The sequence below is a fragment of the Oryza sativa genome, chromosome 2, assembly GCF_034140825.1.
Source record: "Oryza sativa Japonica Group chromosome 2, ASM3414082v1".
Classification (NCBI taxonomy): domain Eukaryota; kingdom Viridiplantae; phylum Streptophyta; class Magnoliopsida; order Poales; family Poaceae; genus Oryza; species Oryza sativa.
The window spans coordinates 3779797-3801110 of NC_089036.1; the positions used below are offsets into that span (position 1 = coordinate 3779797).

General features: G+C 37.7%; 1 protein-coding gene and 1 pseudogene across 2 annotated transcripts; both read left to right on the top strand.

The window, feature by feature from the left end:
* Positions 1-1360: 1360 nt before the first annotated feature.
* On the top strand, positions 1361-5380 carry LOC9269154 (uncharacterized). Its single transcript, XM_015769435.3, has 8 exons — positions 1361-2189; positions 2938-3324; positions 3402-3434; positions 3518-3586; positions 3667-3742; positions 4414-4502; positions 4721-4894; positions 4972-5380. The coding sequence occupies exons 1-8, from the start codon at positions 1521-1523 to the stop codon at positions 5098-5100; spliced, it is 1626 nt and encodes a 541-aa protein (XP_015624921.1). The 5' UTR covers positions 1361-1520; the 3' UTR covers positions 5101-5380.
* A 2094-nt stretch (positions 5381-7474) lies between these two features.
* LOC9271684 (cullin-associated NEDD8-dissociated protein 1-like) lies at positions 7475-21132 on the top strand (annotated as a pseudogene). The gene is made up of 24 exons (XR_010739553.1): positions 7475-7624; positions 8630-8718; positions 8820-8988; positions 9399-9606; positions 10725-10890; positions 10992-11121; positions 11339-11453; positions 11536-11693; positions 11775-11898; positions 12073-12123; positions 12218-12300; positions 12457-12541; positions 12604-12705; positions 12783-12881; positions 12959-13069; positions 13147-13236; positions 13314-13454; positions 15200-15271; positions 17193-17570; positions 17709-17942; positions 18815-19109; positions 19243-19382; positions 19861-19949; positions 20786-21132. The product of XR_010739553.1 is annotated as a cullin-associated NEDD8-dissociated protein 1-like (transcript).
* Positions 21133-21314: the final 182 nt, after the last annotated feature.

The following is a 21314-nucleotide window of genomic DNA, read 5'->3' on the forward strand; positions in this document are numbered from 1 at the left end:
CGATCGTTTCAAAACCATCCATGTCTTCGCTTTGTTGGCAGTGATGACGTCGAGGTAATCATGAAACATCCATATATCTTGGCCTCGGATAAAGAAAGAGTCGCTGCTATTGAGCCCATGAATGAGAGATTGTATGACCTTGCTGAGAGCAAACGTGTCGATCTAAACACTTCTCTCAAGCAAAACTTTCGAGACTGGGTGTGGCAGTCGATGGTAAAGAAAAGCACCAAATTTTCTGTTTTCCTCTGCTCAAACCAGATTAATTGGGACGATTATGATGACAGCCTGGTCAGCTTGGTGAGATTTCTCAGAAATTTTGTTGAGCATCAGCGTGACATCGCCATAGGACGGCATCGCTTTATGTATGCTGGTTCGAGCCAGACTCGAGACAGAGTCACTCGATTGTCTCTCTCACCACTATTTTCTTTCACATCTTCTTCCCTGTTAGAGCAAACAACATGTAAGATGTTTGTTTATCACTGGCCCAACCTGTAAGATGTTTTGTCACTTCATTTATGCTACGAACCTTGTTATTTTCTGTTTTAACTAAAATACATCTTTCCAATCAAAATGCCATGTCATAATTATCATCCTCCAATGACCGTGTACGTGTACGTCCGGTTTGGATATAATCCGGTTATTGGAGGACGATAATAATGGCATTGTCATTTAGAGAATCTTTTAAATAAAAACAAGGGTCATGAATAAAATCGGTTTTTTAAATAAAAAGAAAAAAAAATAAATTAAAAACCAGACTTCATTCATTACCCTTGTTTTTATTTAAAAGATTCTTTCATTTAGTAGTCGCTCACTGTGAGACACCTTTCATCATACTTGTCTGTTTATTCCGCTCAAGACTTTATTCAGTAGAATATACCGTTTTGGAGAAAATTTGCAGAAATATGTGTAGGAATAGAATAATATACTTGGTATTTTGGTAGGTGGCAAAATCCCAAGTTGCATAAACAAGTTAATTGATACTCCATGCATTTTACTCTCTATTTTTTGTACGGGACGAAAAAAACATATGGCAATCATATAGTCTCGTTCAGGAAGCAAACATACAAGCCCAGTTCAACAACTCCTTGAGAGCTTCATGGGATGCTAATATTTCCTCCTAAGCCAAAACGATTTATTAGGAGATAAAATTTTTATGTATTTGTTTGTAACAACTTAAAAGCCAATGTAAAAAGAGATTATGTTAAAAGTATTATAAAATCAACCTTAAAAATCAAGCTTGAAAATTTAAATTTTGGTTTTCAAGAGTCGGTTTCGTACTGGCTTGGCTGGGTCGGGCTCGGGCTGGGCCATGAAAAGCAGACGTCGCCCTCCAACTCCTCCTCATCGTAACCATCCTCAGTAAAAGTAGGGCATCGATCAGCCGCGCCCACCCCAATCTCGCTGCCGCCTCCACCGATCGCCGGCGGCGGCCACCCACACCCACCGTCACCCCCAACCCCAGGCACTCTCGCTCCACCGGTCACCGGGGGCGGAATTTGCTCGTTTGTTTGTCCGATCCGATGGATCTCTTCATGGAGCTGAAGGAGCGCCATGATTACGTCCCTCCAGAAGATTTCATCACCCGAGTGTTGCCGCCCGAGGCTTTCGCCGACAGCCGTGACATCCCGGAGTATGAGGTCGCGTTCATCAGAGTGCCCCTGTACGAGCTCCGTGACCCCGTCGACAAGGGCCTCATGAGGAAGCGCATTGAGGAGCAGCGGCGGCGGGAGGCGGAGAGACGGCGGCAGCTTGAGAAGGATATGCGGCGGTGGGAGGAGGAGGAGGAGGAGGAGGAGGCATGGCCGTGGGAGGACGACGACGACGACTTCCTGAGGATGTCACAACAGCTGTCAGTAATCTGTTCAGAAAGCCGTGGGAAGAGAGGGGATTGGCCTAATATGAAGGCAACAAGAAGAGGGAGAAGAAGAACACATGCATTAACCCCAGACAATGAGGAGGAGGAGGAGAATTTGAGTGAGCTGGAGCTAGCCGTGGAGAACACACGGCGCAGGATACATCACTGCAACTGCAACCACATCCCGCGTCACACCCTCTTCACGAGCCACGCCGATGTGGAGGAGCTCTTCCTCCCTTTCAAGCTGGAAGAGCCTTACCTCTGCTTTGCCTCGCGATGCCAGAAGTCTGCGCCCTCCTACGCTCACTTCTTCCCCGACTTCAACCGTTCACCGGTAATTCAATAACTTCCCTCCCAACAATTTTTACTCTTGCTGCCTGACATTGTGCATAAATATTTGACTAGCATGTTATTGACACTTGCAAGCATTGTTTATATCTCTATTTAAATCTTCTGGCTTGATTTCGTGCTCGCGGCATTGCAACATATCTCAAATAATTAAATCATAGGTTCTGAGTTTAGAAAAGAGAAAATTCCAATATATATTGCTGTATCATCTACAGCTAGTAGTTGCACATACACATATGCAAACAATATAATATGTACTTAGCTAAAATAAAATACAACACTCCCATATATCAAGAACCTAGGACTGGATGAGACATTTCCTAGTAATACGAATCTAGACAGCTTAGGAAATGTTCCATCCAATCCTAGATTCTTATATTTTGGGAAGGAGGGAGTATCATTTACTCCCACTACCTTGTCCAACTAATTAGCATATATATTGCTACATGTCAACAATTAATAGGGGTGAAAATGCTACTGAATTACCCTTTTTATCAGTATACCATTTTCATCTAGAATTTCTGAAAAAAAACATATTGTACTGATAACCCATGAAAATAATTACAAAAAAACATAATTCCGATAGTTCTGTTCTGCTATATTCTGATGTTCCGGTAACACTGACATCGTTTTTGTTTCTGTCTCTACTCTTTTGATTTCGTTTTTGAGGAAAAAAATGTTTTTCCAACTGTTTTCATCCTCTTAACAATAACATGTGTTCCCTACTATTGTAGCGTATAACGTCTGATTGGCTGCGTCCTTCTACGTTTGAAGGGGACCTACAATATATCCTATTCTTTCACAAGCTGATGGATACCGTGGAGTGTGGTAACACAGAAGATACAGTTCTAGCCAAAGCCATCACCATTGCAACACAATCTTATCAGAAGATGCTGTACTTCCAAATTGAAGCTGCTGTGCAAGATTGCTTGGAGCTTCTTAAGGAAATGGAGAGGATGAATGATAGATACGACTTCTATCATTTCATTGCATCTGAGATCCTCTTCAACAACAAGTCATATGAAGATGTGCTCAAGCTTATACGCGATGGGCATGTAGAGTTACACTACACGCTTAAAGAGTTCAGCACTCCCCATGCTGATCACCACATGGATGATTTGGTTTGTGCTATTTTCAAATAGACAATCTAATGCTCTTGTGCCTATAATATTCATATTTGTTTGACATTTGTTTGTAGGTTCATCGCCTTGTGGGCAGGACTCGTGCTTATGTATGTATTATTGTATCTAAATATTTCCTTTTTTTATTTTTTTTCTTAGGAGTATAAAATTTCGTCTCCTTTCATTCATCCAGATGCCCACAGATGCACAACGAGAGTGTGGAATGTTCAAGGACTGGGTGTGTCAGCAGGTTGATAAGGAGGTAACTTCGTTTTATGCCAAATCTATTGTCTATTTTTGTCGCATAATGGTGTCTAATTCTTTTGTTTCTTCTGTCCACAGTATGGATCTCTTGGTTATCTTTACATGCATTTTCTTGATAACAAGATGAGAGCTTGGTTTGCCCCATTTCCTGAAGGTAAAATTCTCAACTAAATTTCATCCACAATGAAAAAGTAAAATCTATTCCCTTTTGAAAGTATACGATATTCCTTTTTGAGGGAATTCTAGGATATTCTGTGCCATTGGATTGGGTGCAATAGTCTCAGCCACCACCTCTTTTTCACTGCATGAAAAGTAAAAAAATTGCACCTACAAAGGTTCTTGCTATGCCATCTTTGTTGATGCTTGTTTTCACAAGCATAAATTTTCCATCTTGTGATTGGATAACAACTGCATGCCACTAGGCTCTTCTTGAGTAATGGCAAATTCTTGTTCTTGAGAAATTGGCTATTATCCAATATATGATTGGAAATAATGATTTATTTTTCTGTTTTCATATATACAAAAGGCAAAAAAATTACATATTGGACTCTTTGCAGACCTCAATTCCAGTTACATTTGGCGTGCTACAGTCACATCTATAAATCGAAAGTAATTGCGCACAATAACTGAGCCAAGGGAAGAGCTTATTATCTAGATATGCAAAAGTAATTGGACAAATGGTGATACGCAGAAGCACCCATAAATTTGTTTCAGGGTGCCACTAATTTGAATGGTTCTAGATTTTTCATTTGCATGGTTGAGCTTCATTGCTGCCTGTCAAAACACAGCTGCAGTTACTTATCTTTCGTGTTTTCCCTTTTTCAGTGCTGAAGGATCTGAAGTACTCTGAAACTCATGAATGGGTTAGTGTTGAAGGCGATTATGCAACAATTGGGATTTCAGATCATGCCCAGGTACATATTTAGATGTTCTATCACTCTGAGCATTTTTTTTTTTATTTTAGGGCCTCAGTGTGTTGAATGATCCATTTGCTTCACTCTATGCATGTACACAGAGCATGCGTTCTATTTCTTAAACGTTATTAGGTCCAACATATGTTACCATATTCAGCGTATAGAATAAGGGCTTGTGGTTCTTAAGTTTATTTTATTTTATTTTATTTTGCTCTCAGGACCATTTGGGTTATGTTGCGTCTGTGGAGCTCCCAGAAGTTGGCCAAAGTGTATCCCAGGGAAATAAATTTGGTGTTGTTGTAAGTGTGAAGGGAACCACCAGGGGTATTAACTCACCAGTATCTGGAGAGGTTGTTGAAGTGAATGATCAACTAAGCGATTTACCTGGATTGGTAAGCTGTAGAAGTTGAGTATGGTAAAAAACGCTTTAATAACCTGCTAACTGTTTTTTTTGTCGTTACCTGCATAGGTAAATGCAAGGCCATACGAGACAGGGTGGATTATCGTGGTCAAGATCAGTGATTCAGGCGAGCTCAATTCGCTCATGAATGACGAGGATTACTCAAAATTTTGCAAGGGAGAAAAAGACAAGTATTGAACAAATTGCAGTGAGTCTTGATCCTTGTCAATGCTTGTGATGTGCCATATCACTTACCAATCTGTTGGTCTGTATCATGTTGGCATTCGCTAACACGTAACGTGATGCTCAAACAGACTCAGGAACATGTTGGAATCCCTTCCCTGTTTATGTTGTTTAGGATGAAACTGTTGTCGCAAGTGAACATGCAAGTATAGCACCCCTAATTAAGCTATAATGATGCCAATTCTGCCAAAACCGGTGTGCATAATCAATCAATGATAGTTACAGTTGCTGTCGAGTTTTTGTCCAGTTTTTTTTTTTAGAGGAAAACTGACTGTTTCCATTAACCCATTGTCCAGTTTTTCAAGAAATAAGCTTGCAGTTCTGACTCCATTTTTGTCCAGTTTTTCAAGAAATAGCTTGCAGTTCTGACTCAGTTATTGGTTATGTTCTGGAGGTGCAAAACAAAGAAAATGTTTGTGTAATTTTGTGCGGCACAGTTTTGTCATAGAACATAGACGACAAAATAGATTAGGGAAAACTTTTGGAATGCATAAACTTGGCAATTCAGAACTTGGTCCTCCGATAAAAAAAAACAAAAAACAAAAATAAGGTACTTCTGTTTTATATTTAAGTCGTTTTGATTTTTTCTAAACTTATTCACCTTTGACTAAGTTTATAGTTTATAGAAAAATATGGCAATATTTTCAACCTAAAACAAAGAAATTATCAAAATATATTCAATGTTCAATGTTAGGTTTAATAAAATTAATTTGGTATTATAAATTTTATATTTTCTATAAACTTGATCAAATTGTCAAGAATTTAATTAAAAAAAAAGTTAAAGCACCCTATAACATGAAACAGAGGGAGTACTCCATTAGGATATAATTTATGATAAAACTGATGTTGTTAAATTCACCTTCAAAATACTTAATAGTTATGCTTTTATATTACATAAATAATACAATTGTTATATTAGTAAAGTAATTACTAGTCGGTTGTTCCAAAAAAAAAAGCACTTTATATTTTTGTGCATCACTGCATTAGGAAGGAGAAAAAGAAAAGCGCTACCCCATGTAGAAAATCTCACGAAAAGATTGAAAACTAAGGCAAGGGAGCTTAAAATCTTAAGATTTTGGTGATAATCTGAAAAAAATATATATCTGATTTTCCAACTACTAATAACTTCTAATTTATTTTATGAATTGCAGGACTATATATTCTTAAAATCTAAATGAAAATCTGAGTTTATTGGGGGAGTTTTGACAACTAAATATTCAGACATTAAGATTACTCCTCAATTGACGCTCCAGCCGACCGCCTCGGTGTTGCCTCATCTTTTAGCCTCCAGGTTGCTGCTGGCCTTGGATCAAAATTCAATTATTTTACTCTTTATAAATCATTCGAATACGAGTCTCATAACATTTTTAATTTTTATTTTACTAACTAAGATGCCACATCAGCGAAACCATATATCCATACTGTCGAAGGATCGAAATTGCATGATTTTGTTTAGTCTAGGAGTAAGGATTTCTAGTACTATAGAGATTATTTCTAGTACTAGAGATTAAGGGTCTGTTTGGTTGCTGCCCTAAAGCAAATTCGCCTGAGCTGAAGCATGCCTGACATTTTCATTGGTCTGTTTGGTTCAAGTCCTGAGAAGGTGCTGGACACAGGCGTGGTTGCTCAGGCTCAGGCGCTTGAATTGGGTGGCCTGACTCAGGCAACCGAATTAAAGAAGGTAGATTAGGTGAGGTTGGAATATTCTAGTTGCATGGCGTCATTTCACAATGTTTACTTGTACTAACCGGTTGAGATTGCAATATTTTATATTTTCTTGTTTGCTTTCACATGGTTTCATGCTCTCATGCTTGTTTCTTGTCCAGGGTACCAACCAAACAACAAACCCTCTTATATGCCTGACCAGGGAAAACATTTTATAGATTTTCTTCCACCTAGGCATGCTTTTTTCTTAGGCTCATCACTCAGGGCACCAACCAAACAGGCCCTAAGGTCTAAGGAACTTGAACAAAGTCGACGTAAAGTTGAGGGACGTCAGGTGATTATACCATTGCAGGTTCCAAGTACGGCCCACATAATACAAAACAGTTTTCGGGATCCGACACGGGCTGAATCCGGCCCATCCAAACATGTTCTAGACATGGATGGGCCGCCGAATGGTCCGGTAATGGGCTCAATTTAAGACTGCTAACATGTGGATTAAACCAAACATCCTCCTCGTCGTCGGCCGTGTCATTGGCGGCGCCGGCGCCGGCGCCCCAGGAGTTCTCGACGCCGCCGGGGAGGCGGGGAGCTCGTCGTCTTCTCTCCTCCTCCTTTCTCCGTCCCCCGACCCCCGACCACCGCCACCCTTCCATCCTCGTCAGCGCCCTCTTTGCAGTGCCGGGCCCCTTCGGCATCCGCTGCCGACCCCGCGACCCGAGCACATCCGCCGGCGGCGCCTCTCCGCCACCTATCTCCGACTACTCAGTTCACGCTGGTTGCGCTTGCGCACATCCTGACTAAGGGCACCTGATAGGTAAAATATTTGGGACTTAAGTCTCAGTTTCCCCCACCTGAATTTCATTAAGAAATGAATTGTACAGGATTTTCCAGATTACATAGAGAACGGATTTCCATCTTGCATTTTTCCCCTCATATGTAGCATGGCAACATATCCTATGCACACAGGCCCTCACGTGTACACACGTGCACACCAACTAAAAAATGTCACCAAAAAATCTAGAAAAAATCATACACATACTTTCAATTGTATTACACCTAGGGTTAAGAGGTTAAAATCTTAACGTCAAATTCATTATATTTTAGCCGTAACAAAAAAAAAACAAAAAATCTGACAGTTTTAAGGTTGCAATTTTGTCAGAATTTTATCTTTTTTGTTATTCTCTATGTAGAATGAATTTGAAGATGCGACTTTGCACGTAGATGTAATACTATTGAAAGTACATGTATGATTTTTTCTAAAATTTTTTGTGATAATTTTTAGTTGGTGTACATGGTGTGTACACGCGAGGGTCTGTGTGCATAGGATACGCTCCCATGTAGCATATAGCTCATGTCAAATGTAAAGTTTGTTTTGATATGGAGCATGTCAGTATAAATTTTTTTTGCACCAAAATCCAGGATTTGGGACGTTTGAAGAACAAATTTTGTGATATACATGACATGACTTTACTATTTGCGTCATTTATGCAGCTTCAGCAGAATATTGCAGTTTGATAGTTTAATCTGTTTTCGTTTCATTATACCTGTATATTTCCAATTCTGTGTGTTACCGTAGATCTAGCAGAGAGCAGGATCTTTTGTTTCCCGAAGTGGGGCAGAATAGAGCACACCACACCATCACGCCCACCTCCTCCTTTTTAAAGGAGGGAGGTACTGGGGATTGTCACTGTGATCGTGAGCTGGAGTTTTGCATCTGTGTCAGCAAGCAAATACTCAACAATGTGTACAATGTGTGTTGTTTACCTTGTCAGTAATGGAACTTAATCTCATTATACTCGATTTTTATTATTTCCACCAGGGCAACAGTGATTAGTTCCGTGGAAAAGGACTTTTGGATACGGTTTAGCTAAAATGGCAAACATGAACATAACCACCATCTTGGAGAAGGTATGGGTTTCACTGATCTGCATGTGAACTGTATACCTGAATTTTGCTCTTTATTTATCTATGATTTGATTTTAACATCGTCGTGTAAAATTTGCTTTCAGATGACAGGGAAAGATAAGGACTACAGATATATGGCAACTTCAAATTTGCTTAGCGATTGAACAAAGAGGGCTTCAAAGCTGACCAAGACATTGAGCCAAAGTTGACTACTACCGTTCTTCAACAACTGGAAGATACTTCAGGAGAAGTCTCTGGTTTAGCTGTTAAATGGTATGCATTAAGTGCTTTCTCCCTTTATTGAGAGCGGTATCGTCTTATTAGCATTTTGTTTTGTTAATGGTGATCATCCGCTCCTTCCTGCAAGAATTCGCTGTAATTTGGATCTCGCTACTTTTGTAATTTATGTTAGGTGCAGTTGCTATTGTTAAGGATTTGCACTGCCTCATTCAATTTTCTGGATTAATATAGGACATTGATTATTACAGTAGATGTTATTTTTTTCTGTATCTCTCTAACTGCTGTTTTTTTCACTGCATCTTCATGTCTCAATTATTGCATCCATTGAAGCACATTTAGTATAGCAATTTGATACCCAATTGTTCTGTTATGTTTTCCACATTCCTGTGTTCTGCACTTCATGGTTTGCTATGTTAATCTGTATTATTACTTCTCTTGGTTAGCTTGGCTCCACTTGTCAAGAAGGTTGGTGAGGATAGTGTGGTGGAGATGACCAACATTCTTTGTGATAAGTTACTCAATGGAAAGGACCAACATCGAGACACTGCTAGTATTGCTCTGAAGACAATCATTGCGGAAGTTACGACAACAACACTTGCTGAAAAGATTTTGGTGTCTCTTGCCCCACAGCTAATCAAGGGCGCCACTGCTGTAAGTTCTTAATTCGTCTCCTAATTGTGGTAAAACATGCTTCCATATTAATCTTGCGGTGTGCGCCATTCGTACCATGTAGTTTGTATTTGCCGTTACAATTGAAAGTTTCAGCCTGCTAATTAAGTTTACCGCGTTTCTGATGGTGCATTCTACTTTTGTGAGGTGTAATACCAAAGAACACATTTACAAACCTTGTAACTATGTATTTATTTTTACCTCCCTATTCATCCAGTCTGGTTAGGTGTGCAACCATGTTTGCTTGCCATATTCAATTTAAGGCTGTGTTTGTTATTGGGGGTTGGGAACCCTTCTCCTCCGCATGGAAAACGGAGCAGTCCATTAGCGCGTGATTAATTAAGTATTAGCTATTTTTTTTTCAAAAATAGATTAATTTGATTTTTAAGCAACTTTTGTATAGAAACTTTTTGCAAAAAACGCACCGTTTAGCAGTTTGAAAAGCGTGCGCGCGGAAAACGAGGGAGAGGGGTTCGGAACAGGCTGAAATGAATTCAGCCTAAGTCATTATATGCTGGCTAGTATCATAACTCCAGAGTTATGTTATCAGCACAGAGAGCCAAAAAGAAAGTGTGTTTTAACATTTGTTTCTAGTTTGAGAGCCATGATAGTAAGTGGCATAGTACAGTACCTTCCGCTATTGCAGAAAGTTGGATAGTTTTCCAGACCAGTCAATATTGCTAGATTTTTCTAGCCACCATAAATTTCAAACCGCAATTTTAGCTACTGCAGCAAATACAATGCAAATGGTAAACCACGAGCAATCTTTTATTTGGATAAATTAATTAGGAAACTGTGATATCCTTCCTAACACAAGACAGATTTTAGCTGCAAATCTGGCAATGTCTAGCTATCCACATAACTATAAGAACACCTTTCACCTTTACGTCTTTACCTTAAAAAAAACAAGAGCGGTTTATTGAATTACTTGCCTTTGCCAGCACATCATGTTTAACACCTGCCTATAATAGATAAACCAATATACGGATTTTGGGGCTTAGTAGCACCAATATACGGATTGGGGCTTAGTAGCATATAACTGGTTTTGTTATACCATGGGATGTCTTGGGTAGGTTTGATAACTCTTCTTCTGTTGACAGGGAAAAAGTGCGGAAGTGAAATGCGAGTGCCTTGATATATTGGGGGATGTACTTCATAGATTTGGCAACTTGATCACAAAAGATCATGATTGCATGCTGACTGCCTTGTTATCCCAGTTGAGCTCTAACCAAGCAAGTGTTAGGAAAAAGTCTATTTCTTGCATTGGTAAGTCGAACTGATGTGCTGTGCTATTATATGTTGTTTTTTGCGTGGCTTGAGTTTGTAAAGGTGTTTACACTGACTGTTAACATGCTATTTTTCTTCAGCATCACTTGCTGCATGTCTGTCTGATGATTTATTAGCCAAGGCAACTTTTGAGGTTGTCCAGTTGCTTAAAAATAGAAGTGCAAAATCTGAAATTGCCCGAACAAATATCCAGATGATTGGTGCTCTAAGGTACTTTGGCTTTCAACTGTACATGTATGCCTTGAGTAGTTCTTTTGAGGAACAGGGCACACTCATTTGTTCGCAATAGCTTAGATGAGATCATGTTCACACTTCAAATTTATCTAGCAAGTTGAAATCCAGATATTTACTACTTTTTGGCGATTTAGTGGTTCTTATCTGGTGTGCTGCAATCCAAGTTTTGATTCAATATTTGTTTCATTTACAGTCGCTCGGTTGGATACCGTTTTGGGCCACACCTTGCTGAAGTTGTTCCTTTGCTCATAAACTATTGTACAAGTGCATCAGAAAATGATGAAGAGCTCTGTGAATACAGCTTGCAGGCTAGCAATTTTCTTCTTTCCAATGTTACATGACTAACGAGTGTTCTCTTGTATGACTCCTGTGGTTTTTCCCATAATGTAGGCCCTCGAGAGTTTTATGCTGAGGTGTCCAAGAGATATATCTCCATATTGTGAGAGTATTTTAAATCTTGCATTGGAATATATAAGCTATGATCCTAATTTCACCGATAGTATGGAGGAGGACACTGATGATGAGGCTCAGGATGAGGAAGATGATGAGTACTTAATTGATGCTCTTACAGTAATAGATAAATGTTATCTGTTTACTTGATCAAAATATGTTTTCGATATTTTCTCCAGTGAGAGCGCAAATGAATACACAGATGATGAGGATGCAAGCTGGAAAGTCCGGAGGGCTTCAGCAAAGTGCTTATATGCAATTATAGTATCTCGTCCTGAAATGTTGTCTAAGATGTATCTGGAGGTATATTGACATAATCATGTTAAACCAACATATGATTATCTGAAAAATGTTCTGTTTGATGGCATGTTTAAATTTCTCCCATGTTTCAGACAGTGTTTCTGTAATGATTTTTACCCATTTAACTTTGAGTGCCCCATTTAACTTTGATGTTTTTATTTTTTAAAATATATGCAGGCTTGTCCAAAGTTAATTGAATGGTTTAGGGAAAGAGAGGAAAATGTAAAGGTAATTGCTTTGTATCAATAATTTGTCAGTCTCTGAGTTGTCTCTGAGTTGTCTTTCTGTTTGTCAATCTGATGAAGCTTCTATATGATTCTAGATCGACATCTTTAACACATTTATTGAGTTGTTACGCCAAACTGGTAACATGACAAAAGGATAAGGTGACATTGATGAGTCTAGGCAAGTCTATTGTGCTCTTATTTGCATCATTATTTTCAACTTTTCCAAGTTATAGCATCTTATGCAGTTTATTGGTGAAATACTTTTACATGCTTGAAGTTGATTCTACCATGTTTAGAGCACTGAGCCTATGTTGGCAATCCTTTTGCTTTTCAGCCCTAGATGGTTGCTGAAACAAGAAGTACCTAAGGTTGTCAAATCCATCAATAGGCAGTTGCGTGAAAAATCAATCAAGACAAAGGTGAGCTCTTTGACTGCAAATCATGTCTATCGACCTGGTTCTGATTTTAGATAAAATTTCAGGTTGGAGCATTCTCTGTATTGAAGGAGCTTGTTGTTGTACTGCCAGACTGTCTTGCTGATCATATTGGGTCACTTGTTCCTGGGATTGAGAACGCTTTGAATGTTGGTGATTCCCATTTTGCTAAAAAAGATTATGTGCAGGACTTCTACTTGTTGCTAACTTGTTTTCTTTTTCATAGGATAAGTCATCTACCTCCAACCTGAAGATTGAAGCCCTTGTATTTACAAGACTTGTTATGGCTTCACATTCCCCAGCTGTGTTTCATCCATACATACAGGTAACTGTAACATATATCTTCAGTAAAATATACTTATGGCATTTGTCATCATTGTATTGATCGTAGTGAAATTCCAGGCTCTTTCTGGCCCAATATTGTCTGCTATTGGAGACAGATATGACAAGGTCACCGCTGAGGCTTTAAGAGTCTGCGAAGAGCTAGTTCGTGTACTTCGTCCAAATTCTGAGGTCAATCTTGTATTTCATATGTTGCTGAACAAAATCTAAGTTCTGTTTCTTGAAGCCTTTGTTTGTTTGTGATACAGCCACACTCTCCAGATTACAGGCCATATATTGGTCCAATCTATAAGGCTATCTTGGCCCGCTTGGCAAATCAGGATCAGGATCAGGATCAGGTTGAGCAAAATTAACACCTCCCTATCCTCATCTGTCTCTTTCTCTCTCAGGTCTCTTATGGAAATATTTGTTTCAGGAAGTTAAAGAGTGTGCCATATCTTGCATGAGCCTTGCGCTATCCACGTTTGGTGATGGTCTCCAAAGGGAACTGCCGGCATGCCTTCCCGTTCTTGTTGATAGAATGGGTAATGAAATAACTAGACTTACAGCAGTTAAGGTAAGCTACCGACTGCACCTTTACTGACAGATAGCATTGCTAATCTCCTTATTGATTCATTACTTATGAGCACTACTTGTTTTCTTTAACACAATTATGTTTTAGTCTTACTTTACTTGTTTTATGGAACACAATTTTGTTTTAGTCTCAGGTTGAAGATTTTAGTAGGAAAGAATAGTTAACTAAACCCACACCCCCAAGCGTATCTCAATATTCTGGTCAATGATGTTAAAGGAACTACGAGTGTTTTGATCAATGCTGGTTTCACATATCGGTAGATTGCCTGAAAGAGAAATTGTGTTGTAGTTGGTCCATTGTGATGCAAACTTAGTTGAAACGTATTTCACCAATCTATTTGCTCAGATCATGTCCTCAGAATTTTAATGATATAACTTATTATCACTTGCTTAATGAAACAAGATGGATTCATACTATCGGCGCAGCTGCTACTTCTGCCATCTCACCCATCTTTCACCTTGCTTTGATACCAATTGTTGGTAGGATCACTTCTGAACTACACTATAGTAAGTTGAAACTGAGACTGAACATGAGCTTAATATATATACACTATATGTATGTATGTACACACACACACACATACATACATACACACATACATATACATACATACATACACACACACACACATACACACATACACACATGACTACTTGGCTTACTGACAAGGGACTTATAGCTTATTGACCAAGGAAAAACAGACTTGACTTACTAGCAGGTCTTAGCTTATTGGAGAAGGAAAAAATCTATTGACCAATACAATGCTTACTAGCTAAGGAAGAACTACTACTAGTACTGATTCAGAGATTATATGGTAACACTCCATGCCATTTTACCTAACCTATTTTCACCATGTGTGCACCCCCCTCAATTCAAATTCAGACACCCACATTAGCTTAAACTTAGCAGAGTAAATTAAACAAGTGGCACCCCCCTCCATCTCATTCTAGCTCCGCCCCTGGGAAGAAGCGACATCAGAGGCGACGCTGTGATAGGAGAGACGCACCTGATGCGGGTGTTACGCTTGTTTCTTTGACCTTGGGCTAGTATGAAGGTTATTGGGCTTTTGTGGGATGGCCTACTAGGCTAATTTTCTTCCTCTCCCTTTTCTAATCGCTGCTAATCATGAAGGTTATGGCGTCCCCGCACCTTAGCGCTTTACCCCTATAGCGGTAATGCGTGGGTGGGTTGCCCCAGATCGCCTTACCATCTTGACAACCATGATGTTCGAATCTAATTGTTTAGCCATTTGATTTTGTAGCTGTGAATTTTAGAAGTCACAGTGCAATGTATCCTGTGCTGAACAACCGGCCGATTTTGAACAGTAGAAGGTTACTGAATTGAAGGAACAACTCCATAGGAGGAAGCTATCATAGGCTTGAAGGATGATCTTGTTAAGAAGCTCGCGGAGGCCCTCCACAGAGAGGTTACTGGTAGTGATGAAGAATTGCCTGTGGAGGAGCAGAAAGAGGACATAACTCTTGTTTCAACGGATTCATTAGAAAGAGGACTATGACTACGCACCGACATGCCATTTGAAATTTTTAGCTACTACTATTAGCTAATGCAACTTTAGCAGCTTGTCAGTAGGAAACGCCCTTTGACTACTCATGCATTTTGGTTCATGCATTTAGTGAATAACTTTTTGAAAGTTCCTTATTATAGAAATATGTTTCATTGTAGGATTGATCAACAATATTTTAATCCATACTTTTTTTGTTTTGTAGGAGATAGAACACAATGGACAACCTTTAGGATTAGTGAAATCGCCATCATCAGTAGTAGAATAGAATGAGCAGGTAATTTCTCCAATTCCTTGGAACATGCTATCATATTTCTTTATGATTATTTTTTGTTTATCTCATTATGTAGTAATTAGTTTAGTTTTTATAAAATATATATTTCTTTTGTCAAGTTAGTTTACTTGTGAAATCTCTATTGCTTTTTGTTAAACTCTGTGTTTTCCTATCCTTAACTGTTAAGCAAAATTTACTTTAGGACACTAAATATTTGTGGCTTATGCTTTAGGACATTTTAGTTTTGTGGTGATTTGCCCAAAAAACAATCCGATCATTATTTTAATTTATCTTCTTCAAAAGCTTATGCTTTAGGATATCTTTGTTTTGTGGTGTTTTGTCCAAAAACACTCCGACCATTATTTTAATATATCTTCTTAAAATGGTGAGAAAATATGGTATAAGAGAAATTTAAATTTGGTCCACCTTGCAAGATAATTCTTGAACAAATAATAGGTACATGCAAACATATTTTTGAAAAAAAATAAGCAAAACTTATCCCATATTTGTAAATATGTGAATTGCAAAAAAATTAAAACTGAAAAATATTGGTTGAACTTTAAACGTTTTAAAAAAACAAAATTTAAATTGTGAAAAAATATTAACCGAATTTATTTTTAATAACAAATTTTAAAAATAAAAATAATAAGATTAATGAATTTCGTAAATTTAAAGAACCGTGAAAATAGAATTTAAATGAATTTATTTTAAACAACCTTCAGTAAATTGTTGTTGATTTTTACAATTTGGGACAAGTTTAATTTTGCAAAATACGTTTTGTTGAGTAATATTTGTTATAACTAGATGATGCCCCGCGCTTTGTTGCTTGATATATATGTTAGATATTGTAGAAATGGTGAAATGATTTGGATTGAAATATTGTGAAAATGATTTGAGAATAATGATTTAGCATGTGTATATTTAGTTTTAGAATGAAATAAATTGTATATATAATTACTATGTGCTTGCATGTTGAGCTTTGTATGCTTAGTGGATTGATGTGGCATGCTTGCATGTTAGATTTTAGGAGTGCTAATAAATACTATGCTTGCATGTTGAGCTTTAGGTGTTTAGTGGGCATTAGCTTTATAGATGAATGGATTCTTGCAAAATGGCCTAGGATTACAATTGTCTTTTCAAAGTCTTTTTCTCTCTATTTTAAGAGGATATATGAAGATAATGGTCAATGTGTTTTCTAGAAAGTAGTGGCGGGTTTAGGAATTTTTTACTAAGTGTTCCTACTCCGCGCTCCAAATTCTTTTGACATCATGAACTCAATGTTTTCAGCCCATTAATTTTCTTTTCGTGTTGGTAGCCCCATCACATCCTTACCATCCGTAAGTAAAGTTTGAATCCCTTTCTAAAGGGAAGTAGAGGTGGTACTAGCTATGTGGACTACTTAAAGGAACCGCTCACATACGCTTCCAAGTTTGTTAGCATAACACAAACAAAGAGCTAGGTGTTCTTTTTGTGAAATATCACTACAACATGGCAACGGTGTTGGTCACCGGTAGCCTGGCATGCCTCGAACAGTTGGTCCAATCGACAACGTGTCGGCAGCGAGTAGCATGGCGCACTAGTAGGGGGCTCGCCGACTCGGGGATGGGTGGCACGATGGCAAGCAACAAATCGTGGCTGGGGCGACGTGGGAGTGTGGGCTTCTTTGTTTTTGGGTTGAGGGTTGGGCCGAGGGGTGGTAGGGGGGGGGGGAGTGGGGGGCGGATTGTGTTTGTGGACTAGATTTTTGGGTGGTCCAAGCTGCTCGCAAAAAACTAGTGTTAAAAGTCCGAAAGAGCAAATGCCACAAATCTTAAGTGTTGTGGAGCAAATTTTGTTGAATTGTTTATCTAGTTAGTTTGTTCGTTTGTTTCTTGTTATTACTCATTTTCACAATTCATTATTCATCAATGTTTTCATTATTCAGATATTAGAAAGTATTGATGATTTGACACTAATAAGATATCTAATTAAGTGGATTCCTGCCCAACCTTGGGCCGATGGGGAGATTTATCTGTATTCTCCAGATACACATAGTTGGTCTTCTCAAGGCATGAAGATGAAATTCTTTATCATGGATGAAAAGTATAATATGGAAGCCAAAGGGATTTATAAGAAGATTGATGAGTTGGTCAGCCTGGCTAATCATTCAATGTTTCTGGCTCCAGTGTTTGCTTTGCATGATAAGAAGATCGGTCGTATTATTCTGTGTTATCCAAAATTTGATCAACTGCTTAAAGATTGGCTGCCTGCTCAAGCCTTTTAAAGGCCGGTTTATACCACCCATATGGATGCATCTTATAAAGTAAGTATAATTTTATTCATTCTATTTTTGTATCTCTCTCGGTTGATGTGATACTTATATCTTGCTCTATATACACAAATTCTATTTTTGTATCTCTCTCGATTGATGTGATACTTATATCTTTCTCTATATACACAGAGATGTCATATCTTACATGAGCAACATTGATAACTTGGCTGCAAGCTTAGGAAGTATTGACTCATATGTGTTGGAGACAAAGCCCGAGAGAATAAAGGTCATCCTTTTTCCTTTTGAGTCAAGAGAAGTAAATTGGCGAAAAGATTTTGCTACATTTCTGATAGAACATCTTCGGAACAAATGGAAATCCACCATGTTGGATCACTTCATCAACATCTTACAAAAAGATTTCAAGTACGTAAACAGTCATATCGTTTCTCTTATGCTTTTGCTTATATTAGTAACGGAAAAACTAAGTTGTGAGCAAAACTTTTATATACGTGTACTTATTGATTCAAAAGTAAATATTGTAAAATAAACTATGATGAAAAAAACTACAAAAATCAAATACAAAATTAAGTTCTAGAATTCAAATTTTGGCTTATAAGCATAAGTGAAATGGTAGGGCTGAAAGAGTCCTGTTGTGGTGGCAGCGAATCTGTCACCCACCATTGTTTTTTTGTAGTTCTTACAAAGTGCTCCCATATATTTTTTGATATTATGAAATAGTTTGGTATTTAGTTCAAACAAGTAAATACCATATGTTGATAAGCAAACTAGTGATACTAAGATATTTTCACCATTGTTTTTTTTAGTTCTTACAAAGTGCTCCCATATATTTTTTGATATTATGAAATAGTTCGGTATTTAGATCAAACAAGTAAATACCATGTGTTAAGGTAAGCAAATTAGCGATACTAACATACTCCCTCCTTCCCACAATATAAGGGATTTTCAGTTTTTGCTTGCAACGTTTGACCACTCGTCTTATTCAATTTTTTTTTGCAAATATAAAAAACAAAAAGTTGTGCTTAAAGTACTGTAGATAATAAAGTAAGTCACAAATAAAATAATTAATAATTTCAAAATTTTTTGAATAAGACGAATGGTCAAACGTTGCAAGCAAAAACTCAAAATCCCTTATATTATGGGACGGAGGGAGTATTTGATAAGAAATATATTTTTCTATGACATACTCCATTATAATATATTTTCTCTTATCCATACCAAAATATAGACATTTAGCTAATATCTCTAAATATATCATGTGTGGTTTCTTTTTATAGAATTGGGTACATTCAACATCATCCGTTGTTGCAAGATTTCAATCAGCTTTCTAACATGATAAGGATGACATGGAAAGAATCTAAGTATTTAACTGTTGAGAGGAGAGTATTGCTATCTTCAACATTAAATGCTATTAGGAACAACATTCCATGGACATCAGTGACAACTATGGATGCTGTTGTGAATGAATACATTTCTAAAGCAACAAATGACTCCTTGGGCCTCTTTATGGAAATTAAGAAGATAGCAGCACATTACATTGAAAACCGCCGAAAACTGAACAAAGAAAAAGGGGTAAGTATAAAAAACATTATATGTCATAATATAACAATGCATTATATTAATTCCAAATAAGTTTAATTTTAGAAATTAATTTATAATGTCATAAATGTTTGATTCTAAATGTGCATTTTTTGAGTGATTGTAGATATGCAATAGGAAACAGGTACATCCAATTGAGATAATCGAAGAAATCTGGCCAGGTGCTATTGAAGAAATTTATGAGCTTAGTTTAAAATCTGAGTGGCTCATGACTTGACTTGTGAATGGTGAGAGTGAAAATATCAGGTAAATGCACAGAACTATCTATGTGTTGAAAAATTCTGCAGGAACTTTCAACATAGTACCTACAGATCTTGATGGCCTAATTACAACTATGTGTTTTGTCCCACCTAGCATCTTGCTATACCCAATAGCAGTTTTCATTGCAAGTAATAGTATTCTTGTGTTCTTTTTGTCACTTAAAAATTAAAATTAGTTTTGGGGCTGATTACAATTGACTTCTTTTAGTACGTACAATTGTATTCTTTTTATACTACATAAGTGATTTTACATTTAACTGCATGTGCCTTTTGGGGGGCAACATACGATTTGCTTTAGTAGCCCTTATAAATGCTTGTAGGAGTACGCAGAAGCACCCATAAATTTGTTTCAGGGTGCCACTAATTTGAATGGTTCTAGATTTTTCATTTGCATGGTTGAGCTTCATTGCTGCCTGTCAAAACACAGCTGCAGTTACTTATCTTTCGTGTTTTCCCTTTTTCAGTGCTGAAGGATCTGGAGTACTCTGAAAATCATGAATGGGTTAGTGTTGAAGGCGATTATGCAACAATTGGGATTTCAGATCATGCCCAGGTACATATTTAGATGTTCTATCACTCTGAGCAATTTTTTTTTAATTTTGCGTAAACCTTATTTTGCTTCATGATACTGTCACCTTGCATAAAATGGATTTACCAAAATATAAGTCAGATATATAAGGATGATGATAGATACTGGGAGGGGCAGTTCCAACACTTACTACTAGAAGGGTAGAGGGTATCCATGACTGCAAGTGGGACCCTTTACATACAGATATAATATAAGGAATAAAATCACTCACTTGTATATGTGTGCCGTATAAAAATCGTGTCAACCATGTCCTTGTCGCAAGGCGAGCAACGCTTTGTATTTTATCAAGTCCTTACACTCCACATGGTGCGTAATGATAGATAGTGGTAAGATGGAAGATGATTTTACCCCATAGAACGTTAGTACTTGGATTTGGATGGGAGATGATATAAACCCCATCAAGATAGTAGCACGTGGTGGACTAGAGTGTAATGTGCTGAAATAAGAGAAGTGCATTGTACTCTAAATATTACAAATACGCGACTTGTAATATATAGAGTGAATATGGGTACAGTGATACAAGCCTACACAGTGCTCAATTAAATCGTGATTCACGCATGTCTCTTGGATTAGAGGCTACGGGAGCCTATTGTGGTCCTTTCTCACTATGCAAGTGATTAGTAGTTTTTCTTATAAATTAAATATGGACTCTTCTTACAAGAATATTTTTTTTTGAAGAAATTATAATTGAGAAATGATGAATTGATATGATTTATGAAATCGCATGCCATACATCCTTGCAATTAATACTGCTTGCTGAGTGCTTGTACTCACCCTTGCTACTAACCCTCCTTGTTTAGATGCAAACACGTTCGGCAAGCTAGCGAGTTAAATGGTGGGTTGGAAGAGCTCTACAGGAAAGATGAGGCAGAACTAGCTCTACAGCAAAAGATGAGGCATAACTTGGTTGAACGTTTTTTTGTTTCTCTTTTTTTTGGGTGAGGGGATCGCCTTTTGTTTCTATTGCATGCTATGTAACGGTGGAGAGAATCATTATCTTCACTATTTGAAAAATGATTCTACAGAAGATGATTGTTTTTTATGGCAGTGCTTGAAGGGCTCTGCTTCGTGGTAAAAAAGAACACTTGCGAAATGTTGGATCATCCTTGAACCATTTGAAACAGATTTGTTTTTTTACTGCCTAAAATCACTTGCAAAGTTCTTGAGCAATTTATTTTGTTTGTTCAGTTAAATCACATAGTTGGCCTTTACTGTTGTTCAAGTTTTTTTAATTGGTTACACATTTTTTTTCCGCTGAAAGTGCTAGATTGATCAGACGACTGAAGCATAATCACGCATGTTTTGATCCCTTCTGCTTCCATGAGCTTG